Source organism: Hypanus sabinus, chromosome 7 (genome assembly GCF_030144855.1).
Source record: "Hypanus sabinus isolate sHypSab1 chromosome 7, sHypSab1.hap1, whole genome shotgun sequence".
NCBI lineage: Eukaryota > Metazoa > Chordata > Chondrichthyes > Myliobatiformes > Dasyatidae > Hypanus > Hypanus sabinus.
In genome coordinates this window covers 166,460,710-166,488,528 of record NC_082712.1, presented here as the reverse complement: position 1 = coordinate 166,488,528, position 27,819 = coordinate 166,460,710, and the positions used below count along the sequence as shown (strand labels likewise).

The 27,819-nt window shown below is 43.6% G+C and overlaps 1 protein-coding gene across 2 annotated transcripts; it reads right to left on the bottom strand.

Annotated features, from left to right (window-relative positions):
- ccnd1 (cyclin D1) lies at window positions 1-27,443 on the bottom strand. 2 transcript variants are annotated; one of them, XM_059976062.1, is made up of 5 exons: window positions 26,633-27,443; window positions 25,048-25,263; window positions 22,987-23,146; window positions 15,640-15,788; window positions 1-3,611 (listed from the first exon to the last, which is right to left on the bottom strand). In XM_059976062.1, the coding sequence occupies exons 1-5, from the start codon at window positions 26,828-26,830 to the stop codon at window positions 3,456-3,458; spliced, it is 879 nt and encodes a 292-aa protein (XP_059832045.1). In that variant the 5' UTR covers window positions 26,831-27,443; the 3' UTR covers window positions 1-3,455. The 2 variants fall into 2 exon arrangements, with proteins under 2 accessions (XP_059832045.1, XP_059832046.1); XM_059976063.1 differs by lacking the exon at window positions 26,633-27,443 and adding an exon at window positions 25,873-26,289.
- Window positions 27,444-27,819: the final 376 nt, after the last annotated feature.

The window sequence follows — 27,819 nt, the reverse complement described above, 5'->3', positions numbered from 1 at the left end:
TTTTTCAAAACATTTTTTTTTATTTCTATTCTGTTGGAAACTTGTCTAGTACAGGTCTGTTTGTGAAAATGTGCATTTCAGACCATGAACAGTGACATTTTGTAAAATATAAAAGTACAAATTTGTAATTGAATGCTTTATATAGATTGTGACCATCTGAAAATATGTGAAACATTGTTTTTTAAAAACAGACATAATTGTCGGTACGTGAAACCCCTATTCAGCCTTTGGCCTTTCAGTACAGATTATCTTCTTTAATATAAAAATACAGTACACTGCCTTTTCGGTACACAACCTTGAAGAACCAACATCCGTTGTCTGTGCAGCATTATGGTTATAAACTGGAAGGTTCAGAACAGAGATGCCAAATACAGAAATGATTTGAGGTAAGCAAATGTTCCTGATATTCAGACATCATACATCAGAACTATCTTGGATCCCGAATGCATTTTTTTTCAGTCAGAACCCTTTCAGATAAATGTACAACGTATTTCAGTTTTCAGTAAAACAGGACTATGAGGCAAAATGTGAAACAAAAACCCCGGTGTATAAAGGTCTGGTTAACTGTAGTTTGAGGTAATGTGAACAGGAACCTTTCTTTTTGGAATAGAGCAGTAATCACATTAAGTAGAACTGATCACATTAACAAAAAAAATCTACAAAAACTGATGTTAATAACATAATTTTCTATGTGAAAATTAAAACCTATAACATGGCAGTATATGGCATTAATAAAAACTGATCCAAAAATAGCAGCAAAACACAATGACAAAAAGGATTTTTTAATTTTTAAAGAGGAAAAAGCAAAAAAAAAATGTTAATTTCAAACCAAGCTGGGAACTTTTCTGTAGCAGCTCAAAAGGAGTGTCCACTCCATTGCTTACAATCAACACCATAAATGGCAGTATCACACAAACATATCTCCATCACATACTCCTCACACCGCATCATCAAACTGAGTTTAGTTTCTCCTCCTCCCCTCTACTACTTTCTAGCATCAGTACATACCAAGATGTGCAAATTTTCTATCAATATCTAGAAGCTGGGGTGCAAGACACTGGAACAACAATATTTCTTTCTTCTGCAAGACCGATTCTACAAAAAACAAAAACTACGGTGTTTCTCGTTTGCGGTCGCAACGGGAAAAGTTCAATGCTTAAATGGGGCCTGAAGATTTAAACAAAAAGAACATATGACAATTAATCCAATCCACCAGCACTCTTAACATGGGGCTTATAATAGCAGCAGCTTTATCCAGGTTTCCTGCCTCTTCACACTTGTCTGGGCCCTAGCCCTCTAGAAGCACCAATATTGCCTCATGCATCCATCAGGACACTGAACTGAACAAGAGAGAATAGAGAACCTGGCCTTGAGAGACTGTGGCTTGCATCTCCAGAAAGGGCAGCTCAAAGTTTCCTTCCCAGCCGGTTTCAAATTGAGGAACTATCAAGAGCATCGGGTGCAGCACAGAAGAATAAGCCAAAACTTGCTTTGGAAAATTAGTCCCGTTAAGTGAAAATGCCAATGATCTGGCCAAGCTGTAGCTTCTGAACAACTGACAATTTCACTTTGGCTGAAAAAAAACACCACCAAGCTATTGTCAGGTGGTGGAGAGGGTGATGGGGTCAGAGCAGTCATCACTACCTATATAATCTTCAAATCTCAAAAAACACTTGCAATGCCATTTAAAATAAAAACAGGTTAAATTTTCCCCCAACTTGCCGGTTAACCATAGCTCATTTTGCGAGTTCACGCTCAAGTCTGTCCCCTCACCCTCCTTTTGCGAGGTTGTGTATCTGGCGAGGAACAGAGTTTTCCATTGCATACAGGTGCAGAAACCTATATCTGCATTGGGGGGGGGGTGGGGGTCAGTCACAATGATAAATGCTCCTCAACCACTTAGAAATCCCTGTTCTGAGAATCTTCGTTTTTTTTAAAAGAAAAGCAGAATGCCTTGTGGCACTTGAATTTCTTCGTTGAAAACTTAATTCATTGTGTGGATGAAGTCACTTTTGCTTAAGGACTAAGATCCTACAACTGCGCCACAAGCCTTAAACTTTGATGTCTCTCCACTGGAAGCTTCCTCTACTTCAGTCTTACAATAAATAGATCTATGTTACCTTATAAATAAATTACATGAAGTTCCTTTCATTGTGGATAATTAAGTAAAATAGCTTCCAGAACAATTATGGTTACATTCTATGCGTGCTGATAAACCCTGAAGTACTCATCTACACAGCCCCCATTTCTAAATTAGTTGGCACATGAAAGATTTCTAAACACTGTTCTTTCTATTATTTTTAACATTAAAGGTCAGCGATGCCAGCAGTTTTTGGAATGTAATCATCGTTCATTGGAATGTCACAATCCAAGTTTAATTTCCCTCTCAAACACCATAGTCAACTTAACTTGCTTTGCAAAAACACAAGCATGTAATATTTCTAAACCATTCCATTTTTTTATTTTTAAATTTCCACACAAAAAAAGGACTTTAAAAAAAAAATCTACCAACTGAAAGTGCTTTGAAATGGAATGGTTTGAGAAAGAAAGACCATGGATTAAACCTGTCGTTAGTTGGCCAGGAAGGGCCGACTCCAGCTAGCACTCTATTTACATACGTTTCTTCTGTCAAAAAAAAATAAAATTAAAAGACAAAGACTTTTAAAAGGTATTATAGCATTAGTAAGTGTGTGTATAATTAGGTACTTAGCCACGGGTAGTAAAATGGACCTGTATGAATAATAATAATAAGCTGGTCTCCTGCAAGCCACGTGTACAGGCAATCCACAGACTCCAATTACATATAATAATGCTGATAACTAAAATACACTAATGGATTACATCAACCATTTATAAGGTGAAGAGGATAAGCACAAAGAAATCAAATTAACATTGGGACAAACTGATTATAAAGTGACTAGACACATATGCAAGCAGGTATAGAAAAGCCTAGACTGCTGTAAAAGCTATACATCGTTTCCTGACACTTTATTTTTCTTTTTTAAAGAAAAAAATGATTAAATTGTTACTACCTAAAACCCTCTTCTACATTAAAAATGGTTCATTCACACTCAAAAAAAAATCAAATCTAATAGCTCCCCTAATGACATTTCCTATTACCTATTATTATAAAATGCAAAAGCATAAACACTTGATTTTATTTTTTTTGTATATAAAAAACACTATTTCATTAATGTCTTATATAATCTGCATGTGTTTTGTGGCATATCACGTGTTCAGCATCGCAAATGCCTTCTTTGCCTTTTATCAGTTTCAGACTATGTCATACATAAATGCATGGTGAAGGGACATGAGCACTGAAAGCAAAAAAAGGAAGCAGTTCCCTTCTTTTTACAATGTGCTGGAGGTTTTGGAGGGGAGGTCATGATGTTTTTTTTATATAATATATATAGCGAGCATTTCCTTGCAAGTTGCATGTGATCCGCTGTCAATCATCATAGGTTCACATCCCGCACATCGGTTGGTGTGCAGGAGAGGTCCAGTTCATCCTCAAGAGTTTTTGTTTCTGGAGATATGCTGGTGTTCTGTACCTGGCGCAGGCTCGACTCCAGAAGAGACTCTATCTGTTCTTGACAGGCCCGTAAACAGTCCTGTGTAAAGGCAACCAAAAGGGAAAGAAAGGCAACTGTTAAAATTCAAAATAGTGGCCCAAGGATCAGAAAATGCAGCTTGTGATTTTTCTTTTCCCATGTTAACTTCAAGGACGTGGATATCACTGGCTGTAAGACCATAAGATATACAAATAGAATTAGGCCATTTGACCCATCGAGTCTGCTCCACCATTTCATCATGGCTGACCCATTTACTCTCTCAGCTCCAATCTCTCCTACCTTCTTCCCTTCATGTCTTGACCAATCAAGAACCTATCAACATCTGCCTTCAATATACCCAATGACTTGGCCTCCACAGCCAGCTGTGGCAATGAATTTCACTGATTCACCACTCTCTGGCTAAAGAAATTCCTCCTCATCTCTTCTAAAAGGACACCGCTCTATCCTGAGGCTGTGTCCTCTGGTCTTAGACTCACCCCGCAGAAGAAACATCCTCTCCATATCCACTCTATTGGCGCCTTTCAAAATTTGATAGATTTCAATGAGGACACCCCCTTGTTCATCTGAATCCCAATGAATACTGCCCAATTTCAGCACATCCTGTGACAGCAGTTAGGACAATCATTACTAAGTCCTCTCCAAGATGAGATAGTTGAGAGACAATCACTTTGAAGGTTTGGCTGAGGAGTTCACACACACACAGGCTAAGCCAGACAAAAGGCAGCCACTTTTATTCCCTTAAGGATATCAGTTAACACACAAAAATTACTGAAGAAACTCAACAGGTCAGGCAGCATCTATGGAGCAGAATAAATAGCTATCATCTCAGACCACGACCCTTATTTGGGATTGTCCATTTCTCTCCACGGATGCTGCCTGACCTGCTGAGATCCCCCAGCATTTTGTGTGTGTTACTCTGGATTTCCAGCATCTGCAGAACCTCTTGTGTTTAGGATTTCAGTTAACTGGGAGATTTTTTGTAAAAAATTAAAGATGAAAGATCAGCCTTATCACATGTATATCAAAACATAGTGAAATGCGCCATTTGCGTCAATGACAAACACAATCCGAGGATAAGCTGGGGGCAGGCAGCAGGTTTTGCCTTGCTTTGGGCACCAACACATCACGCCGATGGCTTACTAACCCTCATCCATGCTTCTTCGATATGTGGGAAGAAAGCGGAGCCCCCAGAGGAAACTCACATGATCACAGGAGAACACACAAACCCCTTATAGACAGTGATAGTATGGAACTCGGGTAACCTGCGCTGTAATACTGTTACACCAACCCTGATGCTACCATGCCATTCACGTTTAAAATTTTATTTCACTGTGCTACAATTAAAAAAATTCAATCCAAGATTTTAGTTCCTCAGATTTAAATTCCCTAGTTCCCATGGCAAAAATCAAATTCCGTACATCTTAATCCAGGTCTCTGGCTGATAGTCAAGAAACTACTACTGCTGTCATAGCCATAGTGGGTGTGGTTTGGGAAAAATAAGCTTTAGTGTGTTGGCAGACAAAGATTTGGTCACCACAATGATGGAAGTGCAAGGAGGCAGGATAGGAGAAAGCCAAGAGATCTCAGTTGTAGGTCTGGAGTCAAGATTACAAATACTAATTTCAATTATCATCTGCGGTTCTGGTATATTGAACGCCAGAGAGGTTTGCGATAAAGAGCTCAAGTAATTTTCCTCTAGTTGTCAGTGCTAAGTAAACCTGTGCAAGTTAAAACAGCCGAGAACATGCAGAGGCAAATACAATAAGGGCTAGTGGGGAGCAGGATATTCACAACGTGAGACCCAGCATAGCCAAGATTAATCCCATTCGAAACAACTGTTCACTTCAACAAATTACTCGCCAACAATCAGGAGTCACACTGAAAGCCTACTTGAGCTCTCTACAGATCACATTGGTCAACCGCCTAGCAGTTAAAAAGCGGCCACACTCATAAAAGACAAAGAAGTCTGGTTACGTGTGCAAAGTTTCAGAAGTAATTATCACTGAGGAGCTCAATTCTAAGTTTCTACTGACCAGGAAAACCAATTTTCTAACTGAGGGGTCCAGGCCCGAAACGTCGACTGTTTATTCCTCTCAATAGTTGCTGAATTCTTCCATCATTAGGAGTGTGTTAAACTATTTTCCACCTGCTACATGGTGGAATTTGACAAAATCCTTTCAGCCCTCCAAATGCTGGAGGCACTGTCACGTCCTTAAAGTCAAATGAAGCATTAACAGGAATTGGTAACCCTCCAGCAGTGAAACAAACAGGATAGGCCCAACATCCAAGACAGGAAGCCTCCAGATACTCCCCTCCCACCCACTCTGCTGGAAGCTGAATAATCATTATATTGTCCTGTGGTATGCAACATTCCAGGACTGTGCCTGGTATGCAGCTGGTGCCAACAAACATCACTTTGAGAAGTGACGACTAGATTCAACAAAAAAATTCTGCAACTGGAGGCATGGAGCACAACAGCAGAGAAACAGGATCTTCAGCCAAATAATTATGCGGCCTACCCCCATTGACCTGTACCTAGATCATAGACTTCCTTACCCTTCCCATCCAAATTTCTCTGAAATGTTCAAATGGAACCTGCATCCACCACTTCTGCTGGAAGCTTTTGCCACCCTTACACCAACCTCAGACTGAAGAAGTTTCTTCTCATGTTCCTGCTGTGTATTTCAGTAATCTTGTAACTATATTGTTTAATTAAGCATTTTTGTTGTTTATATAGCTCAGTATGATTATAAAAATGTGAATTGCACACATCATGATATGTCCATGCCTCACTTAAATTAAAACAAAGTTAGACTCACATTTTAGACTCCCATGTCTTCCTTTGAATTAGCTTAATGTTTTGAAATTACAAATCATAACTGTTTTCCTTAAACATTTCATCTTTCACCCTTAACCCATGACCTCTAGTTCTAATCTTACCCAACCTCAGTGGAAAAAGCCTGCTTGTGTTTACCCTATCTATACGCTGCATAATTTTGTACACCTCTATCAAATTTTTCATCATTCTCCTACACTCCAGGAAATGAAGCTTTCAGAACTCTAATTTTAGGAACTCAGATCAATTTATTTAATGTTTTTTTAATTTTAAAAGGCACATGTGACCTTTCCCTCTGCTCCCCGCCCCAGGGAACATCAATCCTTGCAGTTAGGATCAAATGCTGAATTTGCCCCCTCTGTTATCATCTAAGTGACTGGGAACAAATGATATCTTTTAGGAAGAAAGCATTATTCTGCCCCCTCAGTATCGTTCTCAGTTTACTCAACAACTAGTCACAACAATTGTCTCCTTATTTTATGCAGTGTTGCAGTTAATTCTGGGAACAGGAAATGGCCAACTTTGGAACTGTGACATCAAATGCCAACTCAGGCACACAGTAAACAAAGTCAATGACTTATCCTAACACATGTACTAATAATTCAGTGGAGAACGTTGTAACTTGCTGAATCAAGTTTGGTATGGGGGAGGATGGCACGGCACAGGATTGGAAAAAGCAGCAGACAGTTGCAAACTCAAGCCAGTTCCATCATGGGCACTAGCTTCCCCAAGCATGGCGAGCATCTTCAAAAGGCAATATCCATCATTGAGGATCCCCATTACCCTGGACATGCCCTCTTCATACTGCTACCATCAGAGAGGAGGAACACGAGCCTGAAGACACACACTCAACATTTTAGCACCAGCTTCTTCCCTTGCGCTATTGGATTTCTGAGTGGGCAACAAACCAACTCATGAATAATACCTCACAGTTTTAGGCTTGCGTTTTGCATGACTTATTTAAATATATTTGTATTTCTTATTGTAATTTAGGTTTTTTGTGTGTGTGTTACACTGTACTGCTGCTGCAAAACAACAAATTTCACGACATATGTCAGTGAAATTAAACCTGATTCAGATTCCAGGCCTAAAGCTTCCTTTAAATAAAGACACTCTCTAACAACTTTGGCCTATGCAGCAATATTAATCTGATCCATTTTCAGTGAAGTTCTGACTTTGGAGAGTCAGTGTAGAACCAGAATCACGGCCATCAATCACAATTTGTCAAGGTCTACAGGACTGCAAAAGGACAGAGGTCACCTCACAGTTATTCCTCTAAACCTTTCCCAGGGCTTAGTTAGTCAGCGTGACAAAAGAATGCCTGTCAATTACCTTCCTCACCATTTCCCCAAACATCATTGATGATATCACTTAACGATTTACACACAAAGTGACCTTGTGTCCTACACCAAACAGCAGCAAAGCAGAAGGTAATCCACCTAAGATCTACGAGATTTGCAACAAATTCACTCTAAGCAACTTCCAATTCTATTTAAACAATAATGCATGATTGGGAAAGAATAATGGCAATTAAAAACAACAGCTACTTACAGAAAAATAGTATTTACTGCAAAGGACAAGCAAAAGCCAGAAAAAGGAAAATGTTAACCTTGACCATTTAATTGTTTTTCCATTCACATTTCTCAGTGAACTGCTTCTGAAACATTTGGAAATACAACAGCCAGCCTAATCCTACAAAATGGAGAGGTTGCAAAGTATTTCTCCTAACACTGGTTAAGGGTAGAACGTTGTAATCTTAAAACTCACCCAAAAGAAGAGCTTATCTGCCCCCAAAACTGCTGGCCAACCTTTATCGATGTGTGACAGAGAGCATATTGACATACGGAATGACAGTGTGGTACAAGACAGATCTCATAGCAATCCAGTGGATGGCTAGATGGCTCAGCACATCAACTACCAGACCTGGAGACAATCTACAACTCTACAACGTGCTCCTGACATCATTAGAGACCCATCCCATCCCGGACACTGTTCAATCTCCTGCCATCTGGTAGCAGATACAGAATTATCTTAGCCAAGATAGTAAGACGGAAAACCAGCTTCTTCCCAAGGGTTGTTTTGCAGCTACACCAGGCTCGCCAATGGCCTTTGAATGTCACAGTCCAGTAAAGTTACTTTTTGCATACAAATATGGGAATTTAAAAAAAATTAAGCCATACAGCATGTATTGTAAATATGTTTTGCACAGACTGGGGTAGCACCACAATCTTGTTGTCTTGAGCAATGACAATACAGATCTATTCTATTCTAATATCAAATGGAATTGAAAGATTGGACCTAGATTTCATGGAAAGAAATTTTGCAAATATCAGTAAGTGGTCAAATCACATCAGATTGTCAGGCCACTGGATCCCTCTCCAAAAACAAATATGCATCATTAAACAAGGAATCTTTGGCATTTTGTCTACTTATTCTTAATCCTTCCTCAACGGTCAAATTAATTTAATTAGGTCTCAGCCTGAAGACGCAGCTCTTTACTTTTCTCTTTAGATGCTGCCTGACTTACTGAGTTCCTCCAGCACTTTCTGCATGTTACAACAAATTAAACTTGTTTTCTTGCATGGGGAGTGTTGGGTGTGTGGGGTGCACTGCCAGGGATGGGACTCTTAGAAAGGAGTATAGATGAAAGAATAATGGATTATGTGGGAAGGAAGGGTTAAACTGATCTTGGAACAGGTTAAAAGTTTCACACATGTTGGGCCAAAGGACCCGTACTGTGCTATACAGTTCTATCACACCACAGAACAACTTTAAAAAAAAATGTGTGGGTGGGGGGGGGGGCACAAGAACAGGGCCTGGTGAAAGAGGAATGCCTGGTCTCAAGTTTCACTATCATTGCAGAGTCCTGGTCTGGCCTGCAACGCTAGAGGATCGCCAGAGAACCAGAACTTGCTGCCATTCCTGGATCTCGGACTTCTAGCTCCTTCTTGGAATATTTTATTTTATTTGTAGGCCCCCTTAAAACTTAACTTTCTCCCCAAATCCAACAGGCAGCATGGACTAGATAGGCCAAAGGGCCTGTTTCTGTGCTGGAGTGCTCCGTGTTCAGGGGTTCACAACCCTTTTTTACATTATGGATCAATACCATTAAGCAAGGAGTCTGTGGATCCCGGGTTGGGAACCCCCTGGTCCATATGAATTGAGGAGCATCTGCAATGGCAGGAAGGTTCGGTGTTCATAGAGATTAATCTCAAGTAATCTTTACTTAAAATTTTGCCTGGAAGATTTTCAAATAATCTTTCAAGTTTCTCAAGAAGCTTTTCAGTAATCTTTTACTTAAAAGCCATTAAAAGACTTAGCAGGCCACAGGCAGAATCTCCAATGCAGTAACGTTGCACTGTTTGAGGATGTACTTTGTCCAGATGAGATTTCAAACCGGAGCCCTCAGCCCTCTCTCACTTCATGAAGAGCAGGGGTGTTGTCACCAGTATCCTAGGGAAGGTTTCTCTCCTATCTCAATATTCCAACATTAGTTATCTCATCATTAAAGACCCTCACCACCCAGGACAAGTTCTCTTCTCTTCACAATACTACCATCAGGAAGGAGCCTGAAGACCCACACTCAATGTCTTAAGAACAGCCTTTTCCCCTTTGCCATTAGATTTCTAAACTGTTCATGAACACAATCTTATTATTTGTCTTTTGCACTATTTAATTTTGTAGGTTATAGTAATTCCTGTAGCTTTATCTCTTACACTGTACCGCTGCTGGAAAACTGCACATTTCATGGCATACATCAGGTAATGAATCCAATTCTGATTTGAGAGAGTTTGCTGTCATCATTCCTACAGATGGCCAAGCTCCAGAAGAACCTCAGCCAGCCCCATCACGGGCACTAGCCTCCTCAGCATCAAGGACACCTTCAGAAAGCGATGGCTCAAAATGGCAGCATCTGTCATTAAGGACCCTCACCAGCCAGGACATGTCCTCTACTCATTGCTACTATCAATTGAATGGACAATGAATTCATGAACACAACCTCACTATTTCAGTTCTCTTTAATTTATGTATTTATAATTAAATATAATGATATATGTTATTATTTTAACATATATAATTATTATTTTAACATAGGATTCTTTGCTTTTATTATGTAATGCAATTTACTGCTGCTACAAAATAAATGCCACGACATATACCACTGATGATAAACGCGATTCTGATACCTCTGTGGTTGCAAATTTATTTATGGGGAAAAAATTATGTAAAAGGGCCTATAAAAGTACCAATCTTTCTAATCAATCCAGCTCTCTTCCCTTCAACTTTCTTCATACAACAGCACAAGAGTTTTGCGGAGGGGTGTGAGGCGGCCACCATCGGAAGGGTCACGTTTACTCTTTAGTGTGCTCACATCCGCAGTCCCCCTGAGAAAAACTGACACCCAACGTAAGGTGTGTGGGCAGGCAAAAGATTAAGGGAAAGACAATTAGAAACATGATCACACCTAACAAATTCACACAATGAGAGGGGAGCTTTTGAAAAGCAGGAGGCTTCCCAAGGGTCTCAATTATGCTTAATTTGAGTTCTAATTACCAGTGATCAAAGTGAAAACAGGAAGTTAAACTCAATGCCAGAACTGACTGATCTGGAACTAAAGGTTCAATACACACTCGAGACTTTAAAATTTCAATGAAAGTGGTCAAACAAAAATCTTAGTATAATCAGGAGGTTTATTTCACCTTTGTTAAGTTGCCTGAATTCAATCTGTAGTTCAGGATTTTGAGAACAAGAGTATTAATGTGGAGACCAAATTGTTTCTTCTCACTCCCCCCCCCCCCCCACCACCTTGAAGTATCAATTTCCTTTAAATCTTTTACTAGTCGCAATTTAAGATCTTTTGCATCTTTATTCCCCACCTCCGGCTCTTCTCACACACCCCCACAAAGTGCAGAGGAGGGCAAGGGCGGAGGCAAATTTCAGCTTTACCACCTTGGTAAGGAAATGAGATTGGCCCATAGGTACCTGGCATCCATTAACACAAGAACAGTTACTTTCCCCGTGTAGTAAGGCTGGTCAAAACCCGCTAATCCATCCCACCACCACTACTTTATCATTTCCTGGCAGTCACACTTGTGCTCAGTGTCACTTTATGGACTTAAAACCAATGCATATAAGCTATTGTATGTACTTATTTTTTCATTATTGGGTTCTTTATCTTATGTGTATTTATTTTGAGCTGCATCGGACCTGAGGTAACAACTGTTGTCTCCTTTACACTTGCGTACTGGAATTGACATTAAATAATCTTGAATCTTGTGTTAACTTCCAGCCATTATAACAGCAAATTAGATGCACCCAAGACTCACACCACCAGGTTCAGGAACAACCATCAGCGTCCCATCTTCATTTCACTTGCCCTGTCACTGAGATGTTCCCACAACCTACGGACTCACTTTCAGCGATTGTTCATCTCATGTGCTCGATATTTATGGCTTATCCGTTTACTTTTATAACTTCCTTCTTTTTCTACTTGCACAGTTTGTGGTGTACTGCACACCGGCTGAGCCCCCGAGTTGGTGCAGTCTTTCAGTGATTCTATTGTGGTTGTTTTCTGTTTTGGATTTATTAAATAAGCCCACGAGAAAACAAATCTACACGGTGACATTGACATTCTTCGGTAACAAATTTAACTTGTGCTTTGGATGATTGGAAGGGCAATCTGCTGCTCCAGCACGTGAACACATCCACGAGAGGGGAAACAAAAATTCAACGTCTCTCTGGACTATTGTCACTCTTCCAATCCCACATTCTCCAAGAACCAGGACTGACGAAAGCGGTACTCTTAACTCACGAAAAATGAATGACAGCGACCAAGCTATCTCGTCTACCAAGCACCAAGTGGCATTGCATCTCCAACTAATGCCGTCAGAAAACAAACACAAGAATCAATAACTATAAATACCATTCTTTGCTGCTTTGGATCAGGTAGGGCTAAATCACAGAAAGGGAAGCAGGAAAATTCAGCTCTGAGTAAATCTTAAAATCAGTCTTAATTATCACCTCATCTGTAAACTTGAAACAATGGCATCTTTGTTTACAGTTCTCCATTTACACTAGAAAGGCAATCTTTGCCCTTCCTTCTGTACTGGTGGTCTTTCAAGTGGTGCTGAAGTTAATTTGGGCGTAGAACTCTTGACCTAACACAATGTTTGTCCCACCATTGTGGCAGAAACAAAAGCCCATCTCTGCATCAGAGATCATGTATAGCTTTGCTGCGCATTTACATTTAGCTTCCACTTGTTAAAGGAAGCCTCCTCCCCCTCTTTCATCCTCCAATTGATCCCTGACTACTTTATTGCTCCGTTCCTACTGAGGCACATCTTCTGCCATCCAGCGAGGCTGAAGAACGAAGTGGCGTAATTCAGGCAAAACCTCCGCTTTAACAATGAGATAATGCTGCTCAGCCAACGACATTCACAGCACAGTTGCAAGGTGCAATAAAAATTGGGCTGAGATCATTGGGAGGCCTTGAATAAAAGACAGTGGCACCACTTGACATTAAGAGGCCTTGGGTTACAGGCCGAATATAAAGGTCACAGACACCATGAGGTCCATTTATCACATTTCTTATGAGCTATTTCCTCCTCTCCTTTTAAGCTAAACCCTCTGCTCGTCTCTACTGATACACTATTAATTGCTGGACAGCCAGCCACTAAAGGATCAGACATCTATTGTTCCATTGAATGTTGAAGTACATAACATGGCTCTTATTACTGAATTACTGAAATCCCTTTCATTTCGGGCCTCTCCACCACAGCATTTCATAACGAATCCTAATTTTTGATGCAAGTCTTGAAGCAGTGACACTGCCACTGTAGTATATATAAAAGCAGTTTATGATTTTGTTGTATTTAACTGGAGCTGTGACCAAACACAATTTGTACATCAAACCTGTTGTTTTATCAGACCCATGTCCATGGTGCTCGGAAGAGACTGATGGATAAGAGGGTGAGCCCTCCCAAGCAGGTCACAAAAGAAAACGATTAGCTTTACTTGTCCATAAGACCATATGATATAGGAGCGGAATCAGGCCATTGGGCCCATTGAGTTTCCTCTTCAACTTTCATCAAGGCTGATTCATTTTCCCTCTCAACCCCAATCTCCTGTCTTCTCATATTCCTTCATGCCCTGACCAATCAAGAGTATACCAACCTCTGCCTTAAATATACCCGATGACTTGGCTTCCATAGCCACCTGTGGCAACGGTTCCACAGATTCACCACTCTCTTGCTAAAGAAATTCCTCCTCATCTCCATTCTAAAAAGACACAACCCTCTATTCTGCATCTGTGTCCTCTGTTCTTAAGACTTTCCCACCTTTATAAACATGGACGTAATTTGTCACAGGTACGTCCAAGCACGCAGTGAAATGTTCTGGCTGTGTCAACGACCAGCACCATCTGAGATTGCTGGGGCCAGCCCGAAAGTGTCCCCGTGCCTGCAGCAGCAACCTAGCATCTGCACAAGTTACAAACCTTTGGAATGCAGGAGGAAACCGGAGCACCTGGAGCAAACCCACGCCAGGGAGAGCGTGCAAACTTCTTACAAACAGCAGCAGAAACTAAATCCTGATCTGTAAGACTTTTTACACCAACTGCTAAGCTACAGTGCCACGGGAAGGAGCAGCAAATCCCCTCAGCTGATCTCTTAAAGAGATAGAAGACAATATTCTTCCCCTGGTTCCCAAACGCCTGAACCTTCGGCAGAATCAGACTTGGATCACTGACTTGGATGTGTAATTTTTTGGTTTGCAGCAGAGTAGCTGTGACAGACAGGAAGTACACCCCTCCTGTGAGAACTGCACCCCCCGACACAGTTGAACACCAGCATCCTGTTGGGCTCTCCTGTTTTCAGATGCTGGCCGTGAGCCGCTCCAAGTTCCTGGGTGTCAACATCTCAAGGGATCGGTCCAGGGTCCGACAATGTTGATGCAGCCAGGAAGAAGACACTCCAATGCTCTTCTTCATTAGGAGCTTTGCAAGGACGCCTGCAAGTGGAGAGCATTCTGAATGGCTGCATCACTGCCCGGTACGGAGCCCCTGCAACGTGCAAGAGGGCAAGAGGCTGCAGAGGGCCACAGACTCCATCGTGGGCACAGCCCTCCCATCATCCTCATGAGGCATCCATCCTCTTCTTACTGCCATCAGACAGGAGGTACAGGAAAGACCCACACTCAACTCTGCCATCGGCTTTCTGAACGGCCCATGAACATTATCTCGCCATACGTAAATTAAGTATACTTATTTTCTTTGTAACTTAGGCCAATTTTTGTCTTGCTCCGCAACACTACCATAAAGCAACAAATTTCCCGACATGTTAGTGATAAGGAACCTGATTCTGATTCTAAACAATAGTTATGGGATATCAGGAGGGAAACAAATCTTTCAAAGCTACATCGGACACCATCGCTACAGTTCCATTTTAGCCCAACCAATCAGAACAATCAAACAACGAACAATGGCCTTGTGGTACCATGAAGTACTTGGCTGATAATTCCAAACAACAGCATTAACGTGCATAAGACGATAAGGGGAGTAGACAGAGTGGGCAGCCAGTGACTTATTCCCAGGACAATGGCTAATATAATGTATCGTTTTAAGGTGATTGGAGGAAAGGATCAGAGGCAGTACTTTCTTTACACACAGAGTGATAAGTGTGTGGAACGCACCATCAGGACTGGTAGTAGAGGCAGATACATGAGAGATTATTTAGGAGTCTCTTGGATGGGCATATGGAGGAGAGAAAAACAGGGTTTCTCCTGTTTCTCTGCTCTATGTAGGGTTAGATTGATCTGGAGTAGGTTATAAGTTTGGTGCAACATCGCGGGCCAAAGGCCCTGTACTGTGTGGTACTGCTCTATGTTCTAGTGTGCCGTGAATTAATTAAACAACCCATCAGAATTCCAGAAAACCACCAAAATGACATGTAGCAGCAACACAGGTGGTGTGGGATGTGGTCGAAGGCACGGTGAGGGGAAACAGAACCAGCGGAATTTACCGAGGATGACACAGACTCACAGCGCTACGCAGCAAGGGAGGTGGACATTCTGCCTATCGCCCCTGTGCTAGCTCTTTTAATGAGCTCCCAAAGTAGTATAAAAGAAGCCCAGGACGCACTCACCCCCCCCGTGCAAAAGTTCATCAAGCTCGCTTTCACTTCTAAAATAAATAAATTGATTCCCATTTTGGTGGAAGCGTAGAGAGGCACTTACCGGGTCACACTTGATGATCTGTGATAGGCGTTCTGTGAGGGACTGGTAGGAGAGGAAGTTGCTGCTATTCCCCAGGTGGAGGCCATGAACCGCAGCGGCCACACTCCCGGCTGCTATCATGGAGGGCGGGTTCGAGATAAACTTGACGTCTGCAGACAGAGAAAGCGTCGAGGGTTTTTTTTCCCAGTGAACAATGGACAAGAGGAACAGAGTGTAACAAGCACACCTTACCGTCCTCCCTCCCCACCCCCAACTTCGCAGTATCCAGACACCAGCAGGGAGAGCTCTCAAATGAGGGAGGCCAGCTCTCTGCTCGAGTGAATGAGGCCTCATGACAAACTGCACCCCCTGCAGGCCTCCACCCCCCCTCCCCCCAGCATCCAGTCACAGTGTCTGAACGCCAGAGGGCAGAGGCTTCAAGAGACTAAGGTCACACTGTCTGGACGGCAGCCCTCTACCCAAGTGAGGGCAATCTCCTGACAGGCAAACGACACCACTGCTGTAGGTCTGAGCTCGAGACCACTCCCTCCATCTCCCCTGCGGGCCTCATGGCTGCAGTAAAAAGAAAGGCCAGTGATATCATGAAGGGTCCCACCCACCCTGCTTTGTCCCACTCCCATCAGGGAAGAGGCTACGTAGCAACCATGCCCGGACCACCAGACTCAAAAACGTTTACTGATCAACACCTCCGCCCATTAACACACCCCACCACCACGACATGCAGATCACCTAGCATCACTCTTGTGTACACACAATCAGTCCATCTATATAACAGTTACTCATACATTGTCTTCTGTAGGATTGCTTTTATATTTAGTGTGATTTTCGCTGTTCTTTTTCTGAACTTTTAGTTTTTTTTAATGCTCACATCGGGTCCGGATTAACAATCATTTTGTTCTCCTTTCCACTCATATCCTGAACAATCTCTGCAGTCAGCAGGGGAAGGCAGGTGGTGGTGGTTGCTGGTGGGCCTGCAGAGCGAGGCGGGTGAGCCTTGGCAGTACGTCCCCTTGGCCAACAACACTGGCGCCGGAACTGTACCACGGAAACTTAAAAAGACACATTTCCCTGCCCACTTCTAAGCTTGCGGGTGTTCCACGCATGCAGCATGGTTCTGCCCTTTTGTGTCGCAAACAAGGAATTATTTGTACAGGAGGTCACTGGTTTCAGCATTTTAACGAGGAGCAATAGGAGGGATGGTGGGGTGGGGGGGGTTGCCTTCGTCCTATAACTGGGTGTCCCGGAGTGAAGAATACAGCATTGCTGACAACCTGGTGTTGCCCTGTGGCGTGTGCAGTTTCACACAGCAGGGGCTAGTGCATCTGACGTGCTGACAAGAAAGGGAAAGCTTTCTGGGAGGGAGAGGGGTGGGCAGAAAACGTCGGTGTGGGGAATGCCGCCCAACCCTCCTCCTTCCGCACTACTTTCAAGTGTCACTTCTCACCTATCCTGATACTCCATGCTCCTAAACTACAGGAGTAAGCCTTGCCACCCCAGGGTGGAATCTTCCCTGAACACTTCAGGGTTTAGGGGGTGGATTTAATCTAGCACTGTAAGTCACTCTTTCCTGCAGAAAAGGAACAAAATCGTGCAGGTACGACAGGCCTCGACAAGCTGTATTCTTGAAACGACACAGAACTGATTTCAAGTTTGCATCATTAATAAGTCAAAAATTTTCCAACTATATAATTATTAGAGATAATTCATTATAAGCCTGCATTGGCCTGATTACAGATTTTTCCTGTTATCCCAAACACCATTCTATCTTCTGGTAAATGGAAGATTTCTTTTAAGAACCCCTCAGTGAGCTGTCCATGCCAGGAGCTATTCATAGCTGGCAATTATGTGCTAACTTCAAACAACGCTAATAAGGATTTTTTGCTCTACCACAGTACAAAAGATCTTTAGCAAAATCCAGCCCTATTAAGTAGACAATTCGGAGGTTGCATAAAAGGATTTCTGCTTAACATCACCTTGAATGTAATCCCTTCCATTAAAAGTCTTTTAAATCATCCCTCCTCCCCCCCAACACCACACACCCATCATCTCCTTCCCCCCCCCCCCCCCAACCCACCCTGCTTCACACTTCTCCTTGAATCTTTTGTAAAGGGTAATTACTTCAATGCTGTATTTATGCATTCTGTCCAGGGCTGGGAAGCAAAATGTTGTGTTTCAGGAATTAGCCTTGCCTATTCTTTCCCTACCCACCCCCCACACAAAAACGTAACGGGGGCCATTGATCAAGACACTGGAATGTCAGCAATCCCCAACCTTTGATCTGTCCTGTTCCGTCTGGCACTGGGAGTGCTAGCACTGCAAAACAGGGTTCAAGCAAGTAAAACAACAGGGCACAGTCGCATTAGCACACACAAAATGCTGGAGCAACTCAGCAGGTCAGGTAGCATCTATGGAAATGAATGCGTAGTCGACATTTCAGGACGAGGCCCGTCAGCAGCAGCCAGAGCTATTACAGTGGCAGACCCCCAGCCATCGTACACTTCCTTTCTGTGACGAGAGGTGTGCCACGGGGATCGGTGCTGGGTCCGTCGTCAGTCGTCAACTTTCTGAACGATCGGGACGGCAATGCGGTTAACTGCATCAGCAAGTTTGAGGACGACACCAAAACTGGAGGTGTAGTGGACAGCGAGGGACTATCATGGCTGGCAGTGGGATTAGGACCAACTGGAAAAATGGCAGATGGAATTTAACACAGAGGCGTTTTCCTTTGGAAGGAGAAACTAGAACAGGACTCGCTCTGTGAGTGGTAGGGTACTGCGGAGTGGGTTGTAAAGAAATCTTTTGGCATATTTGCCTTCATAGATCAAAGTATTAAATATAGGAGTGGAGATGTTATGCTGAAGTTTTGTAAGATGTGTTGGTGAAGCCTAACTTGGGGGTAATTTGTACAGTTCATGTCACCTACCTACAGAAAAGATATAAATAAAATTGAACGAGCACAGAGACAATTTATAAGCATGTTTCTGGGACATGAGGACCTGAGCTTATAGGGAAAGTTTGAATAAGGTTAATTTTCCACTCTTTTCCACTGAGGATGGGTGAGACTAGAATTAGAGGTCATGGGTTAAGGGTGAAAGGTGAAATGTGAAACTTCTTTACTCAGAGGGTGGCATGAGTGTGGAATGAGCTGCCAGATGAAGGAGGGATTGCTTTCAATACTTAGATGTTTGGATAGGTACGTGGGTGGGAGGGTTATGGAGGGCTATGGTCCAGGTGTAGGTCAACAGAACGAGGCACAATAACAGATCAGCATGCACCAGATGGGCCAAAAGGGCTGCTGTAGTGTTCTTTGACTCTATAATCTTTGCATTCTGTAGCTCCTGGGTATGATTCCTAAACTGCGACTCGTCCTCTGACACACTAGTCTGCACAAGCACACAGGCAAATGAAATCCAGGTTTGAAAAGATGCAAAGAGCCTCAACTTAACACACAGTGAGTAACACTCGAGTTATTTTTATTACAGCTTCAGGGACATTGCTACACAGTGATGCACTAACCCAAAGGAAATGCTTTCCCCTCAATTATATGAAAAGGCAGCAGCTCCCCACAGCCAACTTCAACAGGCTGAAAGTACTTGCAGTCATACAAAATGCTGGAAGAATTTAGCAGGCACGGAGGAAAGGTCTCGGCCTGAAACATCAACTGCTGATTCCTCCCCGTAGAAGTTGTCTGGTTGTCTGATCTGCTGACCTCCGCCAGCATTTTGTGTATTACTTCAGATTTCCAGCATCTGCAGAACCTCGTGCACACGGTCAGAACACGTTTTTAATATCCCAGTATCTGGACTGTGTTTTGCCTGCATCGTTCCCTGGTCAACCCCTCAACCCAACAGTCTGCCAAGGCGAAGACATGGTACGTACCCAGGTTGCAGCCTCTGTGCCAGTAGAACATAGAGGACTATGCCAAAAGTTGTGGCAGAGATGAGCCAACATGCAAAGTGCCAACTGAGCACCTCATCCCCAGTTTTGATGCCTCTCTCTCTGATACCACAGGGGTTGCACTCCCCAAGAGTGCTTCCCTTGGGTTTGAGTGTGGTAAGGCGGGGCTAGGGAGCAGAACGTCTGAAAGGTACGCACGCACAGGCCAAGATTTAAAAACTTTCTGCCGGGTACCAGCCTTCATTTACACAAAGACTCCTCTAGGGGGCGAGCTTCGCCAGCACAAGGCAAGCTTAACCTGTGGTGTGGGCCTCCGTGGAAAGACCAGCTGAAATCCCAGCAAAGCAGATTTACCAGGACGCCGGCTGGGCTTACAAAGCACGTCGAGCGAGCTGGGGCTTTTTGCCTTCGGAGTGAAGGAGGAAGAGAGGCCCTTTGACAGAGGTATACAAGAGACACAGACAGAGTGGACAGCAAGTGCCTTTTCCCAGGGCGGAAATGGCTAATACACGAGGGCAAAATTTCAAGGTAAACACAGGGAAAGTCTGCCGGTGCTGGAAATCCAAAGCAACACACACAAAATGCTGGGGAACTCAGCAGGTCGGGTAGCATCTGTGGAAATGAATACAGGTACAACATTATGGGCCGAGACCTTTCTTCAGGACTGCAAAGGGAGAGGGAAGAGGCCAGAATAAAAAGGTGGGGGGGGGAGGGAGAAGGGGAAGGAGGGTAGCTAGAAGGTGATAGGTGAAACCAGCTGGGTAGGAGAGAGAAAGGGCTGAAGAGGAAAGGGAAGAGGGCACAGTGGGGAACAGAAGATGGGCAGGGGAATTTTAAGGTGATTAGGTGGGGTGTCAGAGTGGAGCGCGCTGCCAAGGGTGCTCATAGCAGTTACATGAGGGACAGTCAGAGGCTCTAGATACACAGAAGGATGAAGGAAAAATGGAGGGTTATGTGGGATGTTGGAGTAGGTTAAAACGTTGACACAACATTGTGTTGTGGGCCGAAGGGCGTGGACTTCGCTATGCTCTATGTTCCGCCTGCTGCTCCCTCAGAACCCCTGGGTTTACCTCACTTTTCTCTCAGCGAGGTTCGGAATTCAATCCCAGCACGACGTGGTGAGTGTTACAGTTATTGTTACCAAAAAATACCTCTCTTAAACCTTGCCTGAAGATCCTCTTCAGCACGTCCCAAATGTGGACACCTCAGTGGGACCAGCATCTTGTAAATGAGTTGCCCCCCCCACCCCCCAATGCCATGCAGCCCACAATACTGTGCTGACTCATTATTGGTGCGTCTGGGACCCTGCAAACCAGTCTGAAGAGATATTGACAAGATTGTGCCATACGGAGCCCGCCTTCTTCAAGACACTGGCTGTATACTGAATTACAGTATACAGGAGGACCACAACCTTGTCGTGGTTTGGAGGCTTGTGTGCCTCAGAGACCCAGAGAGCTACGTTGGCTGGAGCCAGGGCTTTATGCTTTGGCTCTTGGAAGGGTCACCTACGCCAAGCAGGTCAAAGGGCAGAGGCTGGACTAAGAGTGGTCCACTGGTCCTCCAGGTTCGGGGTTTCGGCTCTGGGCTAACAACCTTGACTGATAAGTTTGTCATGGAAACGGCAATTAAGAATCCTTCACCATCTGAGTGTGACAGTATTCCTGGATCTCCACTCGGGACTTACATGACTAACGGCAGTAAAATCCGAAAGGAAGCCCTGAATGCCACCAGAGATGGAGGACCTTCATTTATGCCCAAACACCAGTGGTGTAGCGGGCAGTTAGTACACAACACTGGGGCTCGCTTTGCAGAGAGAAGTGGGATGGAGTGCAGATACAATTCTACTCTGTATTTCAAATGACTTCAGGCCAAATATTGTGAATTGACAATGTATATCTAGATCAGAAAAAAACAGCAGGAATTAGGTGGGAGGGGACACACTTCACTTATTGTTGGTACCACATTTCACTAAGATGAGTTTCCACAGGGGAGTGTGCAGGAGCGAAACCTTGGGCAGGATTTGAATGGTATTTTTTGGTAACAATCACTCGAATACTGCCGTTCCTTGCCCAAGTTTGAAGACTAGCAGAGATTAGAACGGAAGGAATGCGAGGACCATCAGCCTTAAACGAGCAGCAGAGCAAGACCACAGAGACCGTGCGGCCTCTCGAGCACTTGCGTTTCCTCAAAACCAACTCTGACAGCTGAGGACAGGCACCACTCGTCATGTCATGATCCCTGCTACGTTTCACACCAAAGTTGATATCGTGGTGTATGCAGGCCCTGCAGCTACTCCAAGGAGGCCTACAGTCACTGGGGAAATTGGAACCTAGCTGTTCAGAGTGTTGCTATCATTAACAGTTCCTGTCACCATCGCTGGCAAAGAGCACAAGGCAGAGTTGACCAGAATCTTCTCAAAACCAAAGGATAAGAGCCCTATCAAATTTCATCTGTTTGTCAGCTATATACTCAATAACCTGCAGGAATGAGGCACTGAAACAGTAACCCATTAAGCTACATTCAACGGGCTGCCAATTCCTTTACAATCCACCGTTTTGGCTACAAGTTAATGCATTGTATTTGCTGTGCACAGTGTAATCCATTTAATCAGTAATGGGGATCTCAACGCTTCGTTCCTGTTAGTTCCCACAGATCCACTCAGTGGCCACTTTATTAGGTACACCTGGTCGTCAATGCAACTACCTAACCAGCCAATCGTGCGGCAGCAACTCAATGCATTAAAGCTTGCAAACGCGGTCATGGGATTCAATTCAGACCAGACATCAGAACAGGGAAGAAATGTGTTCTGAGTGACTTTGACCGCGGAATGACTGCTGGTACCAGACGGGGTGGCTTGAGTCTCTCAGAATCTGCTGACCCCCTGGGATTTTCACACACATCCGTCTCTAGAGCTTACGGAGAATGGTGCAAAAAACACAAAGGAAGTCCAGTGAGCAGCAGTTTGGCCGTAAGACCCATAGGAGCAGAGCCAGGCTGTTTGGCCCGTCGAGTCTGCCCCGCCAGCCAGTCATGGCTGACCCTTTTCCCCTTCCTCAGCCCCACTCCCCGGCCCTCTCTCATTCTGTGGATGAAAACGCCTTGTTAATGATAGAGGCCAGACTGGGTCGAGCTGACAGGAAGGTGATGGTAATTCACATAACCGTGCAATACAACAGTGGTGTGCAGAAGAGCATCTCTGAATGCACAACACATCAGACCTCGGGGTGGATGGGCTACAGCAGCAGAAGACCCCGCCGGGGTACCTAATAAAGTGGCTACAGAGTGGTAGTTTAAATGTTGCACTTAGTTTTAAATATTAACACAAAAGCAACGCTGTAGCTGGAGGCAGACCAAATGAACGTGTGGCATCCAGTTATGAGGCATACTATCCAGGCATCAAGCCCACACCACCACCCCTCCATCCCCGTCTCGCAAGCCAAGGTGCCGTACCTGTAGCGCATAGAGCCACAAAAGTCTGGGCATGTTTGCGGATGATCTGTTTGTTGTCCTTGGGGATGTGGAGCTTGTTGAGGAAGTGATCAATGAAGTCGTGAGGAGTCACAGAGGCTAGATCCCACTTCAGTTTGTTGAGAACAAGCAGCTCCATTTGCTGAAACAGAACACACAAATACATTGCAGCTCTGTGAAACGCTGGTTAGCTCACGCTTGGAGTACTGTGTTCAGTTCACTACGGGAAGAATGTGGAAACTTTGGAGAGAGTGCAGAGGAGATTTACTAGGAGGCTGCCTGGATTAGAGAGCATGTCTTATGAAGATTGAGTGAGCTAGGTCTTTTCTTTGAAGGAGAGGTGACTTGATGGAGGTGTACAAGACAATAAGAGATGTAGATAGAGTAGGGCAGAAATGTTAACACAATGTTAATTTTAGCTGATTGGACGAAAGTATAGGGGGGAGTATCTTTCTACACAGAGAGTGATGGTTGCATGGAATGTGGCAGACGTAGATACATCAGGGTCATTAAGAGAATTTCGATAGGCACTGGGGTGATATAAAATGGAGGGCCATGTAGGAGGGAAGGGTTAGATTGATCTTAGAGTAGATTATAAGGTTGGCACAATGTCTGGGAAAAGGGCTTGTACTGTGCTGTCGTGTTCCGTGTTATTTGTGTATGGCAGACTGTGTGAAGTCCAGTAATGCAGATGATAAATTATCGTTCACACAGACGATCAAAGTTTGCAAACTGTGACAACTTGAATGGTGGTGATTAGTTGATTACACTGTCTATCAAAACTGAAGCCCATTTCTCTCTGTGACCAGGATTACAAGCAGCACCTAACTGTCCTCTGGTCAATGCATTCTTTATGGAAAAGCTGCCCCTCTCACTGGGAGACATTACTGCCGTTTCTATCATTAGCTTCATTTCCTCTGCTCTTTAAATAAATATATTCTTTTTTCTCTCTCTCTTGAGTAAATGGCATTTGTTTGCTCTACAATTTTGCAATGAGCTTTGGACACAGAACCAACTCCATCCCCTAAATCATTAGCTGACATGGGGCTGTCAATAGAAATTTGACTGAAAGAAGTTGTGCTGTTTTTTTTGGAAGATGAATTTTAATTCCTAGCAATAAATCTTGCGCAAAATAAAAAAAAATCCCTGCATTGTAATTAAGATACAAGTTACTTTATTGTAGTTTTTTGAATCGAGAGACTTGTAGAATACAGTTCTTTGCAGAAATTATGCCCATCATTGATCATACAAAATGACAGGCACCGCGCTGTATAGATTGGTTGAGAGGAAATCGCAACCTGGCGCACCAACAGAGGGCGCCAAATACCCACATATGGAAGAGTCCCTTGAAAACGTTAACAAGGCATTGGGGGAAAATGTCAAATATTGAGAAAGGTACATTTGCAGCCTTAAAGTTAACAAATTTTTCGTTTCCAATACAAAGCCCCAGAACTATTCAGTGTCCACTTTGAACAAATATTATAGAGAGGCTATTAAAACATAAAGTTCACCTTTCTAAAAATTATTGAATATGTTAAATATTCAAGATATTTTTAAATCAGCACTTTTTTGAGGGGGGGGGGAGACTTGTGGATATTTGTGGTTGCATGTTGGGCGGTGAGGTCAAGCGCAAAGGTGAATAAAACAGTAGACCTCAAACTAAAAACACCCTGACGGGTTTGCGGGTGGGAATCGGATCTTAGCATATTCCCACAATAATAACAGCGAAAAAAACGCTGATTAGGCAATATTAGATGTCGCTGTATTGGCCTGCAGAGTGGATAACACGATCTTCAAGGAGGCGGTGGCCACAGAAATGACCTAAAATTTTCCAAAAATGTGTACATATCGGGTCTCCGCCGCGGGAGTTGGTGACAGGAGCTCAGGCTGAGAAGGGGGAAAATTCGGTAACGACCGATTGCTCAGATCAGGGAAGCGAAGAGTATCCAGTCTGTCGGACAATGTGAAGTAAAGTGGGGAGAGGGCAGCGATAACCTGATTGACCGGGGGGCGGGGGGTGGGAATGAAAAATTTGCCATTTACCAGTAATTCCTCGGGTCGGATGGAGTTATCGGTATAAATGCAGAGTTTTTCCGCTGTTAATGGAATGGTCTCTTTCATTTTCGATGCCAGAAACATGCAGGTCGCTCCCAGCAATTGCAAGTGGGTCTTTTTCGTTAGTTCAATCGACAAATATCGGTCCAAATAGTTCATGGCGATTGGGAAAACCTCCTCTTCGCATTTCTGCTCCTCGCATACCTGGTAAAAGAAGGTTAGGTGGGAGGATGTACGAGGTTATACCGCTAACAAGACTCCCTTAACACAATCTATTATAGATAAATATTTTGGAGCGTTGGTGTTAGTTTATTAATTTTAAACCATTTCCAAAGCAACGAATTCTAAATGAGCGAGTGTCACACTCCGAAGATATCCCCCCTCTCTCTCTTCCCAGTCGCGTTCCCCAGCCGAGTTGCACTTCAATTTTCACGTCGTCATATTTTCAAAAAATATTTAAAAATATTTAAAAATTAGCCCGGGCGATCGAAATAATTCGAAAACCCTCCCCGTGCGATCCTTTTTCGATTGCAATCTGTCGCGAGGCGTTTCAAACTAAGGAACCCCCTCAAAAGAACTCAATTTCGGTGCCTGGGGTGTCAGGGGTTGCTTTAGGTCCTGGCGATTCTACACTGCGGGTTTGCACCGACATCAGACCAAAGCTGGTCTATGCGCAACTTCAAAAAATGATTAAAAATAGAAACCGGCCGCAAAGCTGGGTGAAAAGGGCACGAAAATATGCCAAAACGTCTGAGGCTTGCGCCCTGTCCTATTTGCAAGCAACTGGCCCCGCGGTTTTCCCCCCAGCTTTACTTTTCCCCCAGACCATCGTTCCTGGTAAGTTCGGCTGAAACGAGAACGTGGGTGCTCTCGTCAGTTTCAACAAAGATTTATATCAATTCCTGCCAGTTCCAATGAAAAATGCCTTGAAATTGATCAACCGTCCCCCCTATAATCTGGCGTTGCCAAGTCTATCAGAGAGGTTATAGTCCCTAGGATTTCAATGACTTTGTTTTAACTTAAAAGTTAGTGAAGCAATACGGAACAAAGATGGCGTATAATACTGGCACACATCGAACTGCATACGTGTACAAGGTTATTTAAGGTTTTAAAATTAATTTCTCAGCCCCAGAAACTGCGGGAGACTTTAGCAATAACAAAAAAAGGTAGGGGGAATTCAGCGTCCGCATTCCCTCAACCCTCCGAACCCCGGCCTTCAAGATGCAACACCACCTCCTGTCTCAGGAAGATAAAGAAGGGTATTTGCAAGAGTTGCACGCTCGGGGCATTAGCGGAAGTGTCGGGCAAGAATTTCACATTGAAGCGGGGGAAAATTCAACAGAAATGGATAAAGATGAGCGAAACCGGGGGGGGGGGGGACGAGCAAGGGGAAGTGTGACATTCCCTCCCCCGCCCCCGTTTGCTGTCAGACTGCACAGTGTCTGCCCAAATCTGGCAAAAATGATTAAAGCCCCCTTGGTAGATGCAAACTCCGCCAAAGTGCAAAATGTATATATGTACACAATATATAGATATATATATATAGATTATTAATATAATTCTCTACACAAACCTCCAGCATCCAAGTCGCAACAATCTTTCTCATGGAAGGCACAATTTCTTTTTGGACGCATTTGAAGTAGCTAATAGAGGGAAGAGAGTTTTCTTCGCTTTTAAGCATATTATGCAGGACGCGATCATTGAGTAAGTTGGGATCCTTATACGCTCTTCTGATGGTGTCTTCTTCACAGCATAATAGCTGATATTCCATTGCTATGGATTTCTCTTTTTCTCTCTCCCTCGTTCTCTTTCCCTCTCTCTCTCTCTCTCTCTCTCTCTTTCTCTCTCTCTCACTCTCTCTCTCTCTCTCTCTCTCTCTCCTTATTGCATTGACTAAAACGGAGGATGCTACTGCCTCTGGAGGCTATAGTTCAGGGGAAGAAAAAAATTAACTATACCGTGCCCACCAGTGACGCAATACCTCTTCGTTGTTGTTATGCAGAGCAGCTGGACTGAGAGATCAAAGGAGAAACGGGGGAGGCCAGTACAGGGGCCGAGTCTATAAACCAGCCCCAATTGCATGGAAAGAGGCAGGCTTTATCGATGTAAATGCGACTATATTGATCGCGGAGACGCAAGAAAAGTTTATGCCGGCAGCTTCCTTCAGTACTTGAGCCAATGATAGAGGGACTACGAAATGACTTTTTAAAATTTTATGTTTAAAAAGTGAACTGATTATTCCATTTTACAAAAGGGCCCTTATTCTAATACAGTGGGAACTTGTAGTCAGTTGTCAATCAACAGTGCGTTGATTGACAGCTCAGTAATCACTCAGTGCAAGAAAGTGGAAGCTTTGAGGTGCAACGGGAACAAAGTTAATTTAATCCACATACTGTATATATCAAACCTGTGGTTCTCTGCTTACCGCCTACTCCCCAACACACACACATTTATAAACTTAAAATTATTTTCCGCCATAGGGTTAAAAACTCTTTACTGCAGATTGCAATTTTCACGCGAATCGAAACGATCCACGCAGTGAAATTATATTCGTGTTTGCTTTTGCTTTAGTTCCCCGTTTGCAGCCGCTTCTGACAAGAGGTCATCTCAGTTTATCCGAGGCTTCCTGAAACCTTTTAGCCCGCCTGTGGTACAAATCCATATATAAAACTAAGACGTTAAGTGGAAAGTTTCGCTCTCTCCCTCCCTCTCTCTCTCTCTCCTCTCTCTCTCTCCCTCTCACTCTCTCTCACTCGCGGG